General features: G+C 34.2%; 6 protein-coding genes and 1 long non-coding RNA gene across 7 annotated transcripts; 3 read left to right on the forward strand and 4 right to left on the reverse strand.

The window, feature by feature from the left end:
• Positions 1-4,976: 4,976 nt before the first annotated feature.
• LOC120122195 lies at positions 4,977-6,491 on the reverse strand. The gene is made up of 2 exons (XR_005516055.1): positions 6,267-6,491; positions 4,977-5,266 (listed from the first exon to the last, which is right to left on the reverse strand). It is a non-coding gene; the product is annotated as an uncharacterized LOC120122195 (long non-coding RNA).
• A 2,085-nt stretch (positions 6,492-8,576) lies between these two features.
• On the forward strand, positions 8,577-11,821 carry LOC120121984 (probable serine/threonine-protein kinase PBL3). Its single transcript, XM_039141245.1, has 6 exons — positions 8,577-8,919; positions 9,450-9,787; positions 9,886-10,021; positions 10,471-10,607; positions 10,717-10,840; positions 11,245-11,821. The coding sequence occupies exons 1-6, from the start codon at positions 8,856-8,858 to the stop codon at positions 11,700-11,702; spliced, it is 1,257 nt and encodes a 418-aa protein (XP_038997176.1). The 5' UTR covers positions 8,577-8,855; the 3' UTR covers positions 11,703-11,821.
• Positions 11,822-12,248: 427 nt separating this feature from the next.
• LOC120122231 (E3 ubiquitin-protein ligase MPSR1-like) lies at positions 12,249-12,725 on the reverse strand. The gene has a single exon (XM_039141418.1). It carries the CDS (start codon positions 12,723-12,725, stop codon positions 12,249-12,251), a length of 477 nt encoding a protein of 158 aa, XP_038997349.1.
• A 1,167-nt stretch (positions 12,726-13,892) lies between these two features.
• On the forward strand, positions 13,893-15,588 carry LOC120122233 (LRR receptor-like serine/threonine-protein kinase EFR). The gene is made up of 4 exons (XM_039141419.1): positions 13,893-14,138; positions 14,220-14,288; positions 14,447-15,170; positions 15,257-15,588. The coding sequence occupies exons 1-4, from the start codon at positions 13,893-13,895 to the stop codon at positions 15,586-15,588; spliced, it is 1,371 nt and encodes a 456-aa protein (XP_038997350.1).
• A 3-nt stretch (positions 15,589-15,591) lies between these two features.
• Positions 15,592-17,075, forward strand: LOC120122234 (probable LRR receptor-like serine/threonine-protein kinase At3g47570). The gene is made up of 5 exons (XM_039141420.1): positions 15,592-15,808; positions 16,033-16,380; positions 16,462-16,530; positions 16,642-16,712; positions 16,779-17,075. The coding sequence occupies exons 1-5, from the start codon at positions 15,592-15,594 to the stop codon at positions 17,073-17,075; spliced, it is 1,002 nt and encodes a 333-aa protein (XP_038997351.1).
• A 408-nt stretch (positions 17,076-17,483) lies between these two features.
• LOC120122235 (probable LRR receptor-like serine/threonine-protein kinase At3g47570) lies at positions 17,484-18,029 on the reverse strand. The gene has a single exon (XM_039141421.1). It carries the CDS (start codon positions 18,027-18,029, stop codon positions 17,484-17,486), a length of 546 nt encoding a protein of 181 aa, XP_038997352.1.
• A 13-nt stretch (positions 18,030-18,042) lies between these two features.
• LOC120122236 (leucine-rich repeat protein 2-like) lies at positions 18,043-19,938 on the reverse strand. The gene is made up of 3 exons (XM_039141423.1): positions 19,651-19,938; positions 19,490-19,506; positions 18,043-18,223 (listed from the first exon to the last, which is right to left on the reverse strand). The coding sequence occupies exons 1-3, from the start codon at positions 19,936-19,938 to the stop codon at positions 18,043-18,045; spliced, it is 486 nt and encodes a 161-aa protein (XP_038997354.1).
• Between the last annotated feature and the right edge of the window lie 614 nt (positions 19,939-20,552).

Here is a 20,552-nt window from a genome sequence, read left to right on the forward strand (position 1 = left end):
CTCCTCCATTTTTGGCGTTAAGCTCAATGAACCGGCTTTTGTCTCCGGTCATGTGTCTTGAGCATCCACTATCAAGGTACCATGAATTTGAATTTGTTTCCCGTGCCTTGTAGCAATGCTCCTTTCCCTACAAACATAGATTAATTTTTTATTTTTGGTACCCAAATTCTTTTGGGTCCATATTCATTAGTTTCCAAAATCCTAGTCCCCTTAGGTATCCATTTGTGTAGGATATTTTTATCTTTAGTAGTAATGAGTTCTTTAGGAACCCACATACTTCTAACGATTTTTCCATTAGAGGTTCTTTGGGGACCTCTATGATTGTAGTTTCTAAAACTTTTTCTAACAAAGTTGGATTTTGAATTTCCACCTTTTTCAAAATGTTTTGTTCCAACTTTATCAAAAGAAGTTTTAAGATCATCAATTTTCTTTTGATGATCATCATTGACCTTTGAAAGTAAATTTTGCAAATCCAAATTTTTCTTTTCAAACTCTTCTAGTTTGATTTGCAAATCTTTGATTTTACTTTCAAGATCGTTGTTGGTTTTAGATATGAGTTTATTTTAATTTTTTTAATTTTGAAACATCATTTTTATATTTTAAAAATAATTTCTCATAATCCAAAGCCAACCCATTATATTCCTCTAATAACTCATCATAGGATAAATCATCAAAATCAGATGAGTTAGAGGTTACCTTAGAATCTTCCCCGAATGCCATCAAGCACAAGTTTGCTACTTCTTGTTCCTCTTCATCGGAACCTTCTTCATCGCTCCATGTAGCCACATGAGCCTTGTGCTTATTCTTTGATTGACCCTTTCTCTTCAATTGTGGGAAATCATATTTGACATGCCCTGGCTTTTTGCATTCATAGCAAATAATCGAGTTTTGGTTCATTTTTGAGGCCTTCATTTTGTTTGAATTTTCTTCCTCGGTAAGGTCTCATCATTTTTCTGAACCGTTTGGCAAACAATGCCATTTCCTCGTCATCGTCATCTTCATCCGAATCACTCTCATTTTTTGTGGATTTGAGAGTAACTCCAATGTTTTTCTTCTTCTCCTTCTCCTTTGGTGTCTATTCAATCTTATCAAGGTCCACCTCATCTTCAAGCATCATTTCATGAGTGAGGAGTGAACCAATCAGCTCTTCAAGAGTTAAGGACGTTAGATCCTTAGACTCGATGATTGTCGTCTTCTTTGATTGCCACGATTTTGGGAGGGAATAGACTAACTTCCTCACAAGCTTTTCATTTGAAATGATCTCTCCATATGATTTGAGACCATTGACAATCGTTGAGAATCTATCCGTCATAGCTTTGATATCTTCATTTGGTTTCATCCTGAAATTTTCATAGCTATGCGTTAGAATACTAATTTTAGATTTCTTTACCTCATCGGTACCTTCATGAGTGACTTGAAGTTTGTCCTATATTTCTTTGGCGGTTGTACAAGATGAAACTCTTCCGTATTCATCTGGTCCAAGAGCACAAAATATGATATGGATGGCTTTGGAGTTGAGCTGGAATATTTTTGTCTCTCATTCACTCCATAATCTTGGATGAGTGAGAGGCTTGAAGTATCCTTCTTCTACGACATTCCATGCTCCCATGTCACTTGCTTGAATGAAGTACATCATCCTATTTTTCCAATAGGCATAATTAGCCCCATTGAAGAAAGAAAGCTTGTTGACGGGCATCGAATCGAGACCGGAGTCGAAGTTTGAAGTAGAGGCCATTAATGACTTTGATTATCGATGTAACTCTTCCCGAATCGACTCAAGAGGCGATTAAACCTCCAAATGAGTTAGGCTCTGATACCAATTGTTGAGTTAATCGATTGACGGAATCGGCCAAGAGGGGGTGAATTGGCAATAAAATTTTGGTGGAAGCTTTTGCAGAAAATTGAAAGAAATTGCACAGCGATTTAAAGTGGTTCGACTTTCTCAACCAAAGTATACGTCCACTACCTTAGCTATTCACACTAAGGATTTTCCACAAATTCACTAATTTGTCTTTCTTTTGAGGACAAAGAGTAACCTTACAAACCCTCAAGAATTATACCCCAAATTCTTGAGAACACTCTCTCCCAAAGAGAACAATACAAATTTACAAACTTACAAGGAAATCCTCACAAGGTAGATTGTTTGCACAATTCTAGAACAAAGAAAAGAACACTCAAGAATGAATACAATTGAGCACAATAAGTGTTCTTGAAAGCAAAATGAAAATTGAATGAAAAATAGGCTTGAAATGCTCAAACTTGAGGTTTGATGCTTTCTCTTTGATTCTCTCTTGATTATAGTTGCTTGATGTTTCTTATTGTTGATCAATGGCTTCTGAGCTTGCTTAAATACACCTTGAATCACTTATGAATGTTGGGGATCATTAATGAAGATAATATAGCCGTTTTAGTGTGAAATCAATTAATAAAACAGCTTGGAGCGTGGGGGGAATCGGTACCCCATAGGGGGAATCGATTCCCTGAGTATAAAATTCAAATATTTCGACCGTTAAGCAGTGGGGGAAATCGGTACCCCCTGGGGGGAATCGGTTCCCTCCGAGTATACTGGAATTCTCGGAGACAAACCATTCAGGGGGGAATTGGTACCCCCTTGGGGGGAATCGGTTCCCTCTGAGCAATATTGAATTTTTGGCTTTGAAATGGTTCGAAATATTTTGTAAAATCATTTTGAAATTATTTTAAGATTAAAACTTAATTTTACACTTGAGTAAGGATTAAAAATGACATTTGAAAGATTTGGAGTAATATTTTGATATTCGAATAATTATATCAAATATACTTAGAAAATCTTTTTGGAAAATCTTAAAATTCATTTAACTTAATTTGTTATATCGAAATATCAAAATGTTTTCAACAACTTGGACTCTCTCTGGGCCCCGTAGAGCAGCCTACTGGGTCAGGCGTGCTTAATTGTTGGGTTCTCCTATGCTAGACTGGTCTAGACTTGAACTTGACCTTTATTGGATCTTAAAAAAATAGATGATAATAATAATAATAATAATAATAATAATAAATAATATAATAATAATAATAATAATAATAATAATAATAATAATAATGCATATATATTATATATTTTCAAAAACTATATAATATGCTTTTAAAAATTATATATATTATCAATAAAAAATTATATATTATATATGTTTTCAAAAATTATATATTTTAAAAAATAATATATATATTCAAAACCTATATATCATATATTTTCTAAAATTATATATTATATATATTTTCAAAAATTTATATACATTATATTATATAAATACTATACGATAAAATATAAACATAAAAACTTTTGAAGTAACTCCCGAACGAATACAGATGTCTACAAAAACTAATGTACTTATTATTATATTTAATAAATAAATATTTGTAATCTCAAGATAAATTATTTGTATATATAAATTTATATCACTTTTTTTTTTGAAATTATTAGTATTATTTAAAATTAAAATGACTTTGAAATTCATTAATTGATAAGTGATGAATAATATTTATATTATCTTGATTTACGTCAGTTTGAATTTTCATATTTATCTTAAAAATATAAAAATCTTTTCATTTAATAAAAAAATTAAGATTACACATACAATTAAAAAAATAAAAAGAATTACATGACATATTACATGTTAAAATTCAACTTAAAAAATTCGATTCACTCATTTATTTCGTTAATATTATTTTATCTGTACTATGGTTTTTTCATTGTTTGTTTAGTTGGGGGTTTGTTTTCCCAATACCTTATGATGATAAAAAAAATTAGTATTGAGTCTACTTTAATTTTATTTAGCAAACTACGACATTTGTTTGGAACTTATGATCTCAATATTATTTTTTAATAATCCTCATGTAGTGGGTTCCATGTAGATCATTATTTAATTTGGGTTATAATGACTCTTCACGCAGACGTGATGAGCTCATTAAAAACAATTTTAATTTTTTTAAGAAATAATGTTTATAAAATAAAAAAAAATCGATGGAATTCGTCATATCGATGTGACGAATTCTTTCGAATTCAAAAAAAATATATAGTCGTTAGCAAGACGTTGTTCAACAAGCAGAGGAGCAGCAACGGTCAATGTCATCATTAAGTTTTTTAATGATGATGTGTCATTACATTACGATGACCTGTCAATATCATCATTAAATTTTAAACGGTAGGGTATCAAAATGAAATATAAACTAAACATTAAATATGATTATGAAAAAAAAAATTTGTGTACCAAAACAAAATTAATAATTTAAGTACTAAACCTATAATTTACCCTAAAAATATTAACCTAAAAATCAAATAGTAAACAAAAAAAGATAGTGTTGTAATGAAAATGTATTTTGTTAAAGAATTTTAACGATCTTAATAATTCTACTTAAATTTTTAAATAAAAAGAAACATTAAATTTTAAATGTATAGTCTGGCTTTAAAGCATGTTTTAATCCATAACTTATATATTAAAAACAGGCTAAAATGATTAAAACAGAGTAGCAGAAAAGTCGGTAGATTTGCAACAATGGTGTAAATAAAAGTGTGGAGAATTATATTGTCAAAATGAAAATAATATCATCTTTATCTATAAAAAAAATTAATTAAAATCATTAACAAATATTCAAGGATGTGCATAGGGGTGTGCATTATCGGATATCGGATATTATCCGATCCGAATTTTCGGATATCCGAAAATTTCGGATACCTAAAGTAATGATTCGTATCCGATCCAAAAAATTCAGATATCCAAAAATTCGGATCGGATATCCGAATATCCGGATCCGAATCCGATTTTTTTTTTGTGCAAAAAATTTAAAATACAACATAATAAAAGCATTAATCAACATAAAATTAAAAGTTTAAGTATTAAAATTAATAATTTAGATACTAAATGCGTAAATTATCATATTATTATTCACAATCTTATACTAAAATAACACATTTAATAAGCATAAAATTAATGCTCCACTTCACTCCACGTTTTTACTATATTGTATTGAATCATAACTATTTATCTCTAATGTATATATTTTATTTTTTTATCATTTACATTGCAAATAAAATCCAAATCCAATTTCCCAATCGGAGCGTTTAAGGAATTTTGGTTTCTATTTCTTTCTAAAATAGAAAATTGTACCCATCCTTATTTCTTTGGAACCTAAAAAAAGTCGTGTCCATCTCTGGGGTAGTCGCTTCAATTCAATGACCAAAATCAAGTCCTGGTCATATGCTCGAGTTGTTCAATGACTGGTTAGATACCTGGCATACAATAATAGAAGACAACTGCAACTAACTTAAAAAAAAGAGTGGGAACATTCTGTGTAAACCATGAAATTAAATAGCTCCACTTCAAACGTATTTGAGGACTGCATATAACGAGTCTTTCTATAAAACATAGTAAAATCTGAAAAACAATAGGACCAAACTTCACAAGATGTTCATATTAAAAATACCACACAAGAGTATCAAATCTCAACAACACAATCAAATCAACACAAGATGTTCAAAATAAAATACCACACAAGAGTATTAAGTCTTAATAACATAAAAAAAGAGATAGGATCACTAAGTACTTAAAAATTTCAAAGTTTTTCCATCAAAACACAGCACCAGTCTAGCAATTTGGATTTAACTTTGCAACCAAGAGCATATCCACCAAGATTTGAAATATATTTGCCTAAGAAATCAGATACCGATGTAAGGTTCTAAATCAAAAGGAACACTGAGAAGAATTAGCTTTCATGATACGGGTCTAGGGTCATGCTGGTACTCTCAACTGCCAGAGAACATTTTAGGGGTTTTACGGTCATGCCGGTACAGTTCATATGGAGGGTTGAAGGTTGATTCTTAATTAAACTTCGTGTTTAACCTCCCCGAGATTCGGCCTATGTTTAGGATAGTTTTGTACCACCCTAAAGAAGGTTCCTACATACTGGAGATCCAAACCAGTAAAGTAATTATGTTTCTCCCATAAAGCAACTCATATTCCACAAACATACAATCCTTAGACTCATATTATAGAAATCTCTGATGCTTGGCTTGATACAATACTAACTATTCATGTTTTACTTAATCTGAAAAAGATTCGGCATCTAAAGTTCAACAGGATTGAATCCCTAAAAAATATGAAGTGATTTCGTTGATTTCTAAAGTTCAACACCCTACCCTCTTCTTTTTCATAATTAAATATTAACCATCAAACATGAAATCAAACTCAAAGCAAGAACCATTAGAAAAATTGAAAGAAGGGAAAGTTTACCGGTAGAAGCTGAGATGGTGAAGGTAGTTGGCTTGCCTATAGCTACAGGATTAGGTGAAATGCTTTGAAGGGCGCCAAAGTCACGTAAGAATGTAAGAGAAATAATCAGGAGTAGGGGACGATGAAAAACAGAGAAATGAAATGAGGATTTGAAACAATCAAGCGAAATTTCGGGCGAGAAGTAAAAAAAAGGAAATGGCACAGGCAGAACAAGGTTTGACTAGCCCAAACAGCTCTGGACTAATAATATAGCCTAATTTTTTTTTCAGATTTTCGGATAATCCGAAACTGGATTTTGCTCGATCCGTATCCGATCCGAAAATCCGAAAAAATTTTCAGAACTATTCGAAAATTGAAAAACGGATCGGATATCCGAATTTTCGGATCGGATCAACGGATCGGATTGATCGGATCGGATTTTTTTGCACACCCCTAGATGTGCAACCAATAGAATATTTGGAATATGTTATTTTAGTTATTAATTTTATATTTATTAAATAATTTATGTTTGAAATTTTTAAGTATTTTTGACGACCATATATAATATTTTATGTTTGACTTTGTTTTGTTTCAAAGACTTATCCATCGTTGGGGATGGATAAAGGATAGATATAGGTCGGGTTGGGTTGGGTCGGGTTACCCTTAATATTTAATATTTAATATTTAATTTTTCAATGAATAATAAATTCGTCTTTATAAAATAAAAATAAAATAAAGCTCACATAACAAATAATTATATTACTAAATAAAATAATACTAACATTAAAATTTCTCTAAATTTTTTTTTGGATAAGTTGAATTTTTATTATCCAAGAGCAATGTTTGCTACAAAAAATCACCGATCACAGGAAATAGAAAGAAAAATCAGACTAAAAATAAAAAAGAGCGATCGGAATTAGTCAATACCCTAGGCAATACAAAGACTGTAGTTTACATAATCAAGCCTATTAATATTTTTACCCCTAAGTTTAATACGAACAAGATCTTTGATGGTGCTAAGTATTTCTTCAATGCTTCGAGAGCATCTTTGAAGATTCTTCGGTTGCGTTCCTCCCATAAAACGTAGATCGTGGCGTTCCAAGCAAGTTTGAGAATAATGACCAGAAGAGATTTACCTTTCCAAGTTTTGCTTGCCCAAGTAATCATGTTCTCCCAAGATAGGACATACTTGTGAATTATATTAGGGTGAAAAATATGCTCTCGTAATTGAGAGGCAATCTTGCAGTCGAAGAACAGGTGGTTTCGGGTTTCCAACGTCTCATTACATAAAATGCAGCTTCCATTAGAAACAATGCCTATGTGTTGAAGGCGATCTCGAGTAGGCAACCTATCGATCAGTGCCATCCAAGTTATCATACTATGCTTTGGAATGTTCAGAGGGAACCAAATTAGAGATTGTCAAGGAACTTTATCCCCCTTAGTTATAATCTCTTGCCAAATTAACCTTATCGGTGGTGTACCATTTTGAAGGATTGGGTGGGCTTCAGTTCTTAGCTTAAGCAATTTGTTGATGCCCCAGCTCATTGTTGAACCTGCTTCCATTTGCCAAAAGTCCTCGCCCTTTAGAACATAAGCATTAATCCATGCTACCCATAAAGACCTCTCATTTGCAAGGATATTCTGTATGAGTTTGATCATACATGCTCGGTTCCACTCTTTTAGATTTTTCAGGCCAAGGCCGCCGTCGGATTTCTGCTTGCATATATTGTCTCTAAATTTAGTGGATCTTTAACAATAATATTTTCAATCACTCAAAATATATATATATATTAATTTTGTAGTAATTTAATTTTTATTTTTAGTATTTTTATATTTTTCCTTTTTGTATATTTTAAATAATTATTTAAGAAAATCAAAGAAGTGTATGTACTTTCAAAAATATCAATTTGGTCCTTGAACTCGATTAAAAAATAAATTAATTTATATATCATATCACCAACATTGTAGATCATTACATTAATATCGTAAATTATTGCATTAATACTATAAAATATTACGTTAATATCATAATGGTCAACGATGAAATTGATCAAAATACCACGTTGATATTCTTTTCTTTAAGTCCTCGTTAATCAGTTAGTTTACCCAACGGAAGATTAAGGGCATTGAAGAAGAGAGTTCTCCGAATAAAAAAGAAAAATAACAGAGTTGATGCTTGCCACCAAAACCAAGCTAAAGGAGTTGGTGTGTGCATACGTCATAGAAACGCCAAGTTTTACCGCTCTTGACACTTCCCATGCATTTGCCGTCTCTATCGTTTGTTTTGTCTCGCCCAGGACCCAAACTTTAGTTTCTTCTCTTAACTTTCCTCTCTGTTTCTCTATTTCTCTATTTCTCTATTTCATCCTTAGTTACTGCTAAGAATTTAGCTCCTCAAGTGTCTAGCCTGACCGATCAAACCAACCCAAAAGTTCCATGTAAGAGAAACAAATTCCCAATCCCAATAGAGCCGTTTTTTAGTTTCCTTCTTTTAAGGATCCCAGAAATTACCTTTGCTTGTTGAAATGTAAAACTTTGAGCTCTTTTAGAAGAGAAAAAAGAAGAAGAAAAAGTGTTTTCTATTTCTTTTCAAGTGTTCGTTTCTCTCTGATGGGCAACTGCTTGTTTTCTTCAACTAGAATCGATTCCAGCCAAAGCCCCCAAGCTACTTCTGGTAATCATTTCTTTTTCTATTCATGGGTATTTGTTGTCTTGGTGAATTATTATTTTTCTCAAGTTTTCTTAAAGGCCTTTTAGCTTAAAGTTTTGAACTTTTATGTTGAATATGATTTTCTTGTATTGATAACCCTTGTTTTCAGTTCTGGTTCAATGTGTGGTTCTCGAGATTTCTTCAATTTCTTGAGTGTGAGGGATTGTGGTAGGAATAAATCTAGATCACTTGAAACTATTATTTGATTTTTGATAGTGCAATTTTTCCAATCAAATTGAGTTTCAATTTGCAAAACTTGAAGAAAGTAGGAGCTCGAGTGGAATCTTTCTCGGTCGTAATCTTTGGTTTGCTCATATATACATGAATATGCAGCGTTCTTGTGGGAAACAAAAGGATATACTGATTTATGTTTTTGAAGGAAAGGCGAAGTGGTAGACATAGGAACAATTGGTGTTTGCCTGGAAATGCAAATTTATACCTAAGCCCTGAGGTGAGGTATTTAATCACCTTAAGAAGTTTTTTTTCTCTTTCAGCATCAGGATGCTCTAGAGTTTCTAGCAAAACCACTCGTTCGAGCTTGACCATCCCATCTTTCAGTGACACAAGTAGTAGTAACGGATGTCTTCCAACGCCAAGAACCGAAGGAGAAATATTGGCATCCCCCAATTTGAAACCTTTCTCGTTCAATGAGTTGAAGAATGCCACCAGAAACTTTCGCCCCGACGGTCTTCTTGGTGAAGGTGGCTTTGGGTATGTCTTTAAAGGATGGATTGATGAACACACATTAGCTGCTGCTAGACCTGGCTCAGGAATGGTTATTGCTGTCAAGAAGCTTAAACCCGAAGGTTTCCAAGGCCACAAAGAGTGGCTGGTGTGTTTCGTCTTTATCATTTTTAATTCCTCCTGCTTTTCTTCTCTCAGTTTATGTTTGTCCTTGTGCCCTATTTGTTGATACATTGTTGGTTTCAGACTGAAGTTGATTATCTCGGGCAACTACATCACCCAAATCTAGTTAAGATGATTGGATATTGTTCAGAGAGTGAGAACCGTCTTTTGGTCTACGAGTTCATGCCTAAAGGAAGCTTAGAGAATCATCTTTTTAGAAGTAAGTATCACAAGCTTTGATTTTTTTTTCAGAGAACCATTTTTTGAGAGTATTATGTCCATGTACTGATAAGGAAATTTGGAATCCAATTTTGTTGCATTATGTTATTGTTCTCCGGAAACAGTCCTCACCCTCAACTGGTCGCTATGAAAACTTAAAAAGGGAATTCATAACTTTTTCTTTTTTTAATATTTTAGTTTCAAGGAGATTTAGAATTTAGAAATATTCTGTTTCGTTTTCACTTTAACAGCATGCGTGTTCTGAAGGTATAAAGCTACGGATAGAATTTAGAAATATTCACGACTCACGAGCCTGAAAAAGGGTTGCTCACCACACACTATTGCGTCTTAAACAACTGAACAATGGAGCGTATAAATAAATATGTGTGTATGTATTGGAACTATGAAGTTTCTATTTTTTAACTTTTGATGCTATGTCTTGTTATGCAGGAGGGTCACAGCCACTATCTTGGGCGGTGAGGCTTAAAGTTTCCATAGGTGCTGCAAGAGGGCTCTCTTTTCTTCACGATTTGAAATCGCAAGTCATATACCGTGATTTTAAAGCTTCAAACATTCTGCTAGATGCGGTATGCTGAATAAAGAAAAATAATAATTTTATGCATTTTCAGTTTTTTGTCTAAATTGTTTGCATTTAAAATTTTATATATTGCTGACATTATAATCTATTGGTTGCAGGAATTCAATGCAAAACTTTCGGACTTTGGATTGGCCAAGGCAGGGCCTACTGGTGATAGGACTCATGTATCGACTCAGGTTATGGGTACTCAAGGCTATGCAGCACCTGAATACGTTGCTACAGGTACGAGCCTTTTATAATAAACCTTGAAGGTACCTATTTTGTTCATTAAGAATGAAAACTTCAAACCACTGATCTGGCAACTTGTTGTGCTGAGCTTGAAAATTCATTCGCGACTAGTTCTCATGACTTTCTTCCTTTCCTCGTTCTTTCTTAAGCCCTCGGGTTTCAATATTTCATCTTTGTTAGAGGGGAAAATGTACCAGGTAGTTGCCAACTTGCCATGAAAGCGTAATATAGTCTGTTTTGTGTTTTATATGCAATGTCTTTGTTCCAAATGTAGGATATTTGCACAAAGCAACTATTTTCTGGGTTTAATCTTCATTGTGCAAAATGTTTGTCTGAAGGCACTCGAATGTAATATGTTGTCGGAAGTTACAGGTTACTAAGTTTTCATTGTCGAACAGGTCGGTTGACGGCTAAGAGTGATGTATATAGCTTTGGAGTTGTTTTACTCGAACTATTGTCTGGACGGCGAGCTGTTGATAAAACAAAAGTTGGCGTGGAGCAGAGTCTAGTAGACTGGGCAAAACCATATCTGGGTGACAAAAGAAAACTATTTCGAATCATGGACACTAGGTTGGGTGGCCAGTACCCTCAGAAAGGCGCCTATACCGCAGCTAGCCTTGCTTTACAGTGCCTAAATAGCGAAGCTAAACTCAGGCCTCGAATGTCAGAAGTTTTGGCGGCACTGGAGCAACTAGAAGCCCCCAAAACTGCTTTGAAACACTTTCAGCCGGAGCAGCACCCAGTTCCACTTCCTGTTCGGAAATCCCCAAAACGACCGCATCGCTCACCTATGCATCTGACACCCAATGCATCTCCATTACCATCTCACAACAGGCGATCCCCACGAGTACATTGAATCCATCTTGTAAATTTCCTCGATTGTATTCATATATTTTCTTATTGCTTATGATAAATTTTTTAGCGTGCATTTTTTAATGCAATCTTGTATTTCATATAAGAAAGCACCTTTTGTTGTAGTGAGGTGTTGTCATTAGTGTATTTGCACCTTGTTTTCAATGATGCATATAATTAATCTTTAACCTTCTTCCATTCTATCTCCTCTATCCTTGTGTTTATGAATTACGGTCTCTTAATCTATGAAATGCTCTTTTCACGGATAAAAACCAACGGCCAAAGAAACGAGAACTAAAACCAAATCATAGAAAACATTAATAAATTCATTCACAGGGTCAACATTTCCATCTTGATGATATTTTTTTGCTCGGTAAATATGATTTTTATTAACCTAATCATAAAACCATAGTCAAAGTAGAATGTCTCGTTAAAAATCTCCCTAAACCTAAATGGAGGAAAAATAGGACATTCTACAAGAAAATACAGAAAATGTGTTGCAACAAGGTCCACGCCAAAAAAATTAACACCCAACAAACCCAATCTTTGTCTAAGTTGGCATCTCAAATCTGCAGAGAGGACAGTAATAACTTTCTTTCGGCCACTTCTCGATGCAGTGATCGTGAAAAGTATGAGAGCAAGGCATCCGAGAAGCTGTTGAACCGACCTCGATTTCCTCGAGACATATGACGCAGTCTTCGCCCTTCACTCTCCTCTTTTTCCTGCTTCCTTCGTATTCATCTTCGTCTTCGACTCGAACCCTTTTCAACATCTTCTTGGCTGAGGATTCATTCGCCGGAACCATGCCGTTGCTTCCCGATAATGCCGATTCCGCCAAAGCTCTCCTTAGCGAATCCCTTTCCCGGATGTTTTGAGTAACTTTGTTGATAATATACACGCTCAAAGGCAGTACCTGACGTCCCATGTTGGAATCAGAGTTTCCGATTCTGAGTGCCTGATGGATAATGTTATCAACGACCATGCCAAATTCAAGAGATGTTGGGTGGACTGGAAATCTCCTCAACATGTCGGCAATGATCTCGCGGCCCTGTTTCTTGTTCCAAGATACGGATATTGAACCGAAGAGTTTGTGGAGGGAAGTGAATCAAATTTTCAGTAAACCGATGGTGTAAACAGTCGTGAAGACAGATTACATTATCGAAGGTGATGGTTACTTCAAATTGAACCGAATGACGAATGAGATGCCTTTCTGGTATACTATGGGGTTGGTAAAGGTCAATAAGGTGTATGCCATCAGGCAGATGGGAGAAGGAAGCCATGGAAGAGATTAAACTTGAGTAGGAAGTTTTTCTTTTTGCTAGGTTAAATTAATCGTGCGGTGTCTATATAACTCGATAGAAGTATGCGTAGGGATCAAGTAATTTATATATCAACGGTCAAACATTTCATTGATATATATTTTTTAAGTTGAGAGTTTTACTTATAAAATTTGTGAGAAAATACATAGAAAAATCTAAAATATATGATAATTTTAGATTTTTTTATGGGACGACTGCTCCCACCTAGGTCCATCCCTTATCCTAACTTAATATGATTCATTCACAAACGTCGAAGTTCGAATCTCAAATTTTACTTAAAAAATCTAGTGTATCGTCTTACTATATCAACCGATAATTAATAAACAAAGTAATTAGTATTCTAAGAGAAGATATCGTTAGGTATGACTCATAAACTTAGCCTTGCGGTATGGTACAGAATTATTTTTATAAATATGTATCAGAGTTTATTTATTATAAAAAGAGATAATAACCTAAACCTATAAGATATTAAATGAAAAACTAACGCTTCCTAAGACACCGATAACGTAAATACATTATTGAACCTCGTTAAAATTGTTGTGTTATTTCAATTTTTTTATCCTATTATTTCAACAGATATTATACTTCAATTGGAGAGGAATGAATTTTAAGAAGCTCGACAAATGGCATTCATCCAAGGGATTGTAACCCACGAACAAGAAACAAACATCAAATCTGAAAACGTGTACGACTTCGGTATCCATTACGTTTGATATCGATTGATGTTATTTTCAAGCATCTTGAAAAAATTTATGGAGATTAAAGTCAAACAAGAAAGTCCAACCCAAAGTTGAAAAACATTAAATTAGTTGACAGGAGACAGAGCAGAAGTATTTGTTTTCCAGAGGAAATTACCAACAAAAAAGTTCAGACTGATGGAGCTGCCGACAAAGCATATGAACTCCTTTTTGCTGGTTTTAATTCTTCTCTCATGCTTCAACTTGCTGGGTTTAGCAACAGCAAGCCATGTAGTAAGAGGAAACGACACTGATCAACAAGCCTTGCTACACTTCAAATCCAAGATAACTGGTGATCCGCTCAAAATTATGGACTCCTGGAGTACTTCCATTCATTTCTGCCAGTGGCGTGGCGTTACATGCGGTGGCCGTGAGCATCAGAGAGTCACAAAAATAGAACTGCAATGCCTCAAACTCTCGGGGTCTATATCCCCGTCCATTGGAAATTTGAGCTTTCTCAGATAGTTGAATCTCACGGGGAATAGCTTCTACAGTCAAATTCCTCAAGAAGTCGGTCGTTTAAGAAGATTGGAGGTATTAAGACTGACCAACAACTCCATTAGTGGTGAAATTCCTGGTAATTTATCTGCTTGTTCAAAGCTTATATTTGTCAACATGAGAGGCAACCAGCTAAGAGGAGAAATACGTGCTTCCCTGGGTTTCTTGTCAAACCTGAAACTGATGAGTTTTAGCAACAACAGTTTGAGAGGGAGTATCCCACCTCCTTTGGGAACTTGTCATCCCTGCAGGAGCTCACTTTGTCGATTAACGAGTTGACTGGGATCCTACCCGAAGCTCTTGGACGACTAACAAATCTTTCCTATCTCACGGTAGGATCAAATGCAATTTCTAGTGTTCTTCCTATTTCAATGTTCAATCTCTCCAACCTTGGAGTATTTGATATTACTGAGAACAAGATTCAAGGCACTCTTTCTTCTCGCATAGAAATTAGCATGCCATATGTTGAGTTCTTTTCAGTAGGAGGAAATCAAATATCTGGGCAAATCCCGATTTCAATATCTAATGCTACAAATCTGAATGCACTTCAATTAGCGGGAAACATGCTCAGCGGGAATGTTCCATCATTAGAAAATCTAGATAAACTGTTCAGATTAGCCTTGTTCCAAAACCATTTGGGATACGGGAAAGATGGTGACTTTGACTTCCTCTGCACTTTGGTCAACAATACCATACTAGGAACTCTGTCTATAGCCCAAAATAATTTTGGAGGGCTGTTTCCTGAATGCATTAGCAATTTTTCTACCTCCATTTTTCATTTATCAACGGATCAGAACAAAATATGGGAGGAATACCGAATAGAATTGGAAATCTCATCAACTAGGAGGCTCTGGGGGTATCACGAAATCAACTATCAGGTTCTATTCCCTTTGACATTGGAAGGCTTCATAAGCTCAAGTTATTTTCCACTGGTGGTAATTTTCTCTCTGGGACTATTCTCCATTCTATTGGAAATTTAACAATGTTGATTGAACTTGCTTTAGAGTTTAATAATCTTCAAGGGAATATTCCTTCAAGTCTAAGTAACTGTCAACATTTGATCCGACTAAGACTTGATCGTAACAATCATAGTGGATCAGTACCTCATGAAGTACTTGGACTCTCATCCTTGTCCATTGTACTAGACTTGTCATCAAACTATATGACTGGTGAACTTGTTGAAGAAGAAAAACTGAAAAATCTAGATAAATTGGATGTTTCTCAAAATAGGTTATTTGGTCTGCTCCCAAGCAGCCTTGGAAGCTGTGTAAGCCTTGAGTACCTGATTTTGGATGGAAATTTGTTTGAAGGTCCCATTCCTTCATCTTTTAGTTGATTAATGGGTCATACGGCATTAGAAGTATCTGCCAATAATCTTTCAGGTGGGATTCCAGAATTTCTTGTGAACTTTAGAGTATTAAACTATTTAAATATTTCTTTCAATAATTTCGAGGGAGTGATACCAAGTGAAGGGGTCTTTAAGAATGCAAGTGCTATATTTGTTGAAGGAAACAATAATCTTTGTGGAGGCAACCGAGAGTTAAACTTGTCCAAATGTAACTCAAAAACGTCAGTTAGAAGATCAAACACTTCCCTTAGAATTGCAATTATTGTTGTGATTTTAGGGTGACTTTGATTTTCACTTGTCTCCTCATCCTGTGGTTTAGAAAAAAGAAAGAGCCCATGCCAACAACCATCAATGCAGAAAATTCGCTTTTACACTTATCGTACCATAGCATCTTAAGGGCTACAGATTGTTTCTCTATGCAGAATTTTCTAGGTTCAGGAAGCTTTGGTTCTGTATACAAAGGAATTCTTAGAGGGGGTGGACCAACTGTTGCAATAAAAGTGCTTGATCTTCTGAATTATGGAGCTTCGAGGAGTTTCTTGGTTGAATGTGAGGTCGATCGAAACCTTGTCAAGGTATTGACATCGGTTTCAAGTGTCGATTACGAAGGCAATGATTTTAAAGCTTTGGTTTATGAGTTCATGGAAAATGGAAGCTTGGAGAATTGGTTACATCCATCTATTGACATGAATGAATCAGAGACGACGAGCAAGATGAGCTTCCTCCAAAGAGTTAATTTGGCCATTGATGTTGCTCATGTACTGGATTATCTGCACAATGGTTGAGACATCGATATTTTACTCGATAAGGAAATGATTGGCCATATAAGTGACTTTGGTTTATCAAAAATCCTTTCTGCAGACGTATTCAACTCTACTAATCAATCAAGATCAATTGGATTGAGCGAAACAACTGGTTATGCTCCACCAGGTAAGTTCACTTCATTCATTTACCCTGCTATTTAAAATAACAGAATTTTCATATATTTAGAGGATTTTCCTTTGCAATTTGTTTGCATAATTTGTGATGAATTAATGGTAGAATATGGCATGGGAAGCAAGTTGTTGACAAGAGGCGATGTGTATAGCTATGGCGTCCTCTTGCTAGAGATGGTTACGGGGATAAGGCCAACTGATTAAAGGTTCAAATAAGGTTTAAGTCTTCATAACTTTGTTAAGGCAGCTATTCCCCATAAAGTGATTGAGATTGTAGATCCCATTCTTCTTCAAGAGATACTTAGAGACGAAACACTTGTAGGAATCACTCTCAATGGAAACAACATCGGAAATGACATACAACTTCAGTGTTTGAATTCGAAATTTGAAATAGGACTTATTTGTTCTGCTGATTCACTAAGGGAGAGGATGGATATGAGTGATGTTGTTTCCAAGCTTTGTTCTATTAGAGACAAGCTTCCTGCTGAACTTCATGTGCTGCTCAATAAGCAGGGATATAATAAAGTCTTCTTATGCTGAAGTAAACAACTTGCATTATTCTTTAAAAAAAAATAATTACATGGACTTTGGTACAGCAAATTTTGCAGGTAGCCATGGTAACATAATATCAAAGGAATTGAGGGATTTGTGTTTCTCAGGTATCCATGGACACACTTTGGTTCATTATTCCTAAGTTCATTAGTATTTTGCAGGTGTGTATTGGTGTTTGTAAATTGGAAAATAGTTTGACTTTCTTTCAACCATCCCTTGATACAATGACAGTGGATAATTTTAGTGATAAAAGAACCAAAACCAAATCATAAAAGAAAAATTCATTTATAGGGGTTTTGGGAATTACAACATATCCATCTTGATGAATAAGAAACAAATAAAACTTTGTCTAAATTGGTATCTCAAATCGGCAAAGAGGACAGTAAGGACTTTCTTTCAACCACTTGTGGATGCAACGATCGTGAAATCTATGGTATTGTTGACCAAAGTGCAGAGGAAGTCCAAGTCACCATCTTTCCCGTATCCCAAATGGTTTTGGAACAAGGCTAATCTGAACAGTTCATCTAGCTTTTCTAATGATGGAACATTCCCATTGAGCATGTTTCCCGCAAATTGAAGTGCATTCAGATTTGTAGCTTTAGATATTGAAATCGGGATTTGCCCAGATATTTGATTTCCTCCTACAGAAAAGAACTCAACATATGGCATATTAATTTCTATGCAAGAAGAAAGAGTGCCTTGAATCATGTTCTCAGTAATATCAAATACACCGAGGTTGGAGAGATTGAACATTGAAATAGGAAGAACTCTAGAAATTGCATTTGATCCTACCGTGAGACATGAAAGAATTGTTAGTCGTCCAAGAGCTTCGGGTAGGATCCCAGTCAAATCGTTAATCGACAAAGTGAGCTCCTGCAGGGATGACAAGCTCCCGAAAGAAGGTGGGATACTCCCTCTAAAACTGTTGTTGCTAAAACTCATCAGTTTCAGCCTTTCAGGTTTGACGAGAAACCCAGGGAAGCAGGATTTCTCCTCTTAGCTGGTTGCCTCTCATGTTGACAAATATAAGCTTAGAACAAGCAGATAAATTACCAGGAATTTCACCACTAATGGAGTTGTTGGTCAGTCTTAATACCTCCAATCTTCTTAAACGACCGATTTCTTGAGGAATTTGACTGTTGAGTAAGATTTAATTGGATTCAGCAAGTTTACAAGAAGTTCATTAATTTTTTTATATAAAATTTTAGTATACCTTGAAAAATTATTTCAATCAAAAAAGAAAGTCTAGTTACTAATTTGTTAATAGATAATAAGAAAATTACTACTTATTTTTTAATAAATAACAAGAAAATATTAAATTATTAATTCATTAGATTTTACATAGTTAAAAACAAGGTAAAAATTTTGGAGAGCTCAACGAGCAACTAGTCGAGTAACAAGTTTTTTTTAATAAACATGTGTCGAGTAAAATTTTATCGAGCTTAATGAGCAATAAGTCAAGTCGAGCAATAATTTTTTTTAAAAATATGAGTCGATCACTATTCAACTCTTGATCGACTCACTTGATAAGCACCCCTAATTATCACCTTTTTCATTTGAAAAAGAGAAAATAAAAAAATGTAAACAAATTTTTAAGTTAATCAACTACCAAACGTATAATAAGATGAACAAATACAGAAGCCAAAAAAAATTTCTATGTAGAAATAATAAAGAAAAAAAACATTTCATATATTTGTTAAAATTTATATAATTCCTAACACATTAATACTTCATATAATGATTTTTTAAATTTATATCCTTAAAATTTAAAGATTTGAGAATAACTTTATATATTTTTATTTTTAATGGATGGTAAATTTATTATTAGTTTATTGACGATTTGTTAAGATATGTGTAACGAATTTATTAGTTTTTTTAATTAAAATCGAAACACAATTATATCATAATCTTAATTCTTAAGTAGGGAGAGCCTTGAACATCCTTCGTAATAAGGTCTAATACATCATGAATTTAATTTTAAAATTTAAAAAGTTAAATATTTAATCTAGTTTGATAAACTTAATTTAATCAATTTATTTAAAAAATGAGTAGTTGTTTCTTTATATTAAAGAATTTTTTTCCAGTAAAACATTTGACAGCATGAATATTATATGCATAATAACACACATATATATATGACTAAAAATAATTAATTATTATGTTGAATTGTTTTTATATTTTTATGTAAACTTTTATGTTTTTATTGTGTGCGAATGTATATATATATATATTTGAACCATGGAATGCGAGCATTTTATTAATAATAAAAACAAATTAAAAAAAGCAAAACAAAAGGTTCAAAAAGTAGTAATGGATGACAACATGTACGACAATAAATGAAAATAGGCAAACAAAAGAGCTAAAAACACTAAAGGAACAAAACAAGAAAAACGATGGATGACCTTCCTTCCTCTACAATCTTAGGATGAATACGTTTCACGAATGAATCACAGAAAGGAACTGAAAAAACAAAATTGACCCTTGTAGCGACTCCAACCTCAAGCTATGCTACTATGGAGGATCAATCCAATGTCGTTCCTCCGCCGCTTGGTTCTCAACACACCGGTCCATCTTCCACCCAGTATCTATCTTCTTCACCCAACGTTTTGTCCGCTGCCAACAGATGAGCGACCAAATTCCCTGATCTGGGAGTAAACTGATACATGGAGGTATGAAAAGAAGTTGCTTTCATATTTGTATCCCCTATCCAAGTGTTGGTTTCAGAATAATCTGGTTGTCCGGATTGTAGTTTATTCATGACTGTTCGAGAATCACCTTCGAGAATGATTCTATGAAAACCCATGTTTGCTGTAAATTCCACCGCGTGCTTCACCGCTAACGCCTCATCCATGAACGATGAGTTTACATTCTTACTAGATTTCCAATGAGCACCCAAAATCAACGTCGAAATTCACCTTTACTTCGGGATGTGAGGACGGTTTCCAACGAACAACAACCTGTGAGGTTGTGGCTTGAAGACGAGCATTTATTGTGGAGTAGTCTGCACATTGAGCTCGAATAGAGGTAAATAACTCCTTGCTTCTAGTTAATATACCTTGATGCAAAAAACTATTTCGAGCATACCATAACAAACAAATGGTTACTATTACCTCTGCATGTTTTTATGTATGATTGTGATGGAATAACCACTATAACCATTCAACAAAATCCAAACGTAACCCAAGGATTGCCATACTTGTTTAGTTAATAAACAATCTCTTACCACAAGAACACCGGTCTCGATGATTAATGGACATTTTGGGCAACATTGATTATTTGAGATCCTTTGTTGATACAGATTGTAATTCGTAGGTATAAAATTAAAAATAAATTTCCAAATCTACAAATTTACTTAGTGTTGGCACTCACAAGCCCATACAGTTTTCAACACCTCTCCGTCCACTAGAGTAGAGTTATCAGTTTCCAACAACAATCGATAGGTGCTCCTAAGCTGAATAAGCATGT

Source organism: Hibiscus syriacus, unplaced genomic scaffold, assembly GCF_006381635.1.
Source record: "Hibiscus syriacus cultivar Baekdansim isolate YM2019G1 unplaced genomic scaffold, ASM638163v2 tig00110384_pilon, whole genome shotgun sequence".
In the NCBI taxonomy this organism is placed as follows: Eukaryota; Viridiplantae; Streptophyta; class Magnoliopsida; order Malvales; family Malvaceae; genus Hibiscus; species Hibiscus syriacus.

Excerpts from the sequence above, each read along its gene's own strand:
- LOC120122236 (XM_039141423.1), bottom strand. The coding sequence starts at position 19,938 with ATGGATGAGGCGTTAGCGGTGAAGCACGCGGTGGAATTTACAGCAAAC.
- LOC120122231 (XM_039141418.1), bottom strand. The coding sequence starts at position 12,725 with ATGTTGAGGAGATTTCCAGTCCACCCAACATCTCTTGAATTTGGCATG.
- LOC120122234 (XM_039141420.1), top strand. The coding sequence starts at position 15,592 with ATGGGTCATACGGCATTAGAAGTATCTGCCAATAATCTTTCAGGTGGG. Across the intron at positions 15,809-16,032 it reads AGAGTTAAACTTGTCCAAAT|GTTCAGGAAGCTTTGGTTCT; the intron begins GTAACTCAAAAA and ends AGAATTTTCTAG. Across the intron at positions 16,713-16,778 it reads GCGTCCTCTTGCTAGAGATG|GCAGCTATTCCCCATAAAGT; the intron begins GTTACGGGGATA and ends AACTTTGTTAAG.
- LOC120122233 (XM_039141419.1), top strand. The coding sequence starts at position 13,893 with ATGGAGCTGCCGACAAAGCATATGAACTCCTTTTTGCTGGTTTTAATT. Across the intron at positions 14,139-14,219 it reads GTGGCCGTGAGCATCAGAGA|TTGAATCTCACGGGGAATAG; the intron begins GTCACAAAAATA and ends TTTCTCAGATAG. Across the intron at positions 14,289-14,446 it reads GTCGTTTAAGAAGATTGGAG|CAACAACAGTTTGAGAGGGA; the intron begins GTATTAAGACTG and ends GATGAGTTTTAG.
- LOC120121984 (XM_039141245.1), top strand. The coding sequence starts at position 8,856 with ATGGGCAACTGCTTGTTTTCTTCAACTAGAATCGATTCCAGCCAAAGC. Across the intron at positions 9,788-9,885 it reads AAGGCCACAAAGAGTGGCTG|ACTGAAGTTGATTATCTCGG; the intron begins GTGTGTTTCGTC and ends TGTTGGTTTCAG. Across the intron at positions 10,841-11,244 it reads ACCTGAATACGTTGCTACAG|GTCGGTTGACGGCTAAGAGT; the intron begins GTACGAGCCTTT and ends ATTGTCGAACAG.
- LOC120122235 (XM_039141421.1), bottom strand. The coding sequence starts at position 18,029 with ATGAGTTTTAGCAACAACAGTTTTAGAGGGAGTATCCCACCTTCTTTC.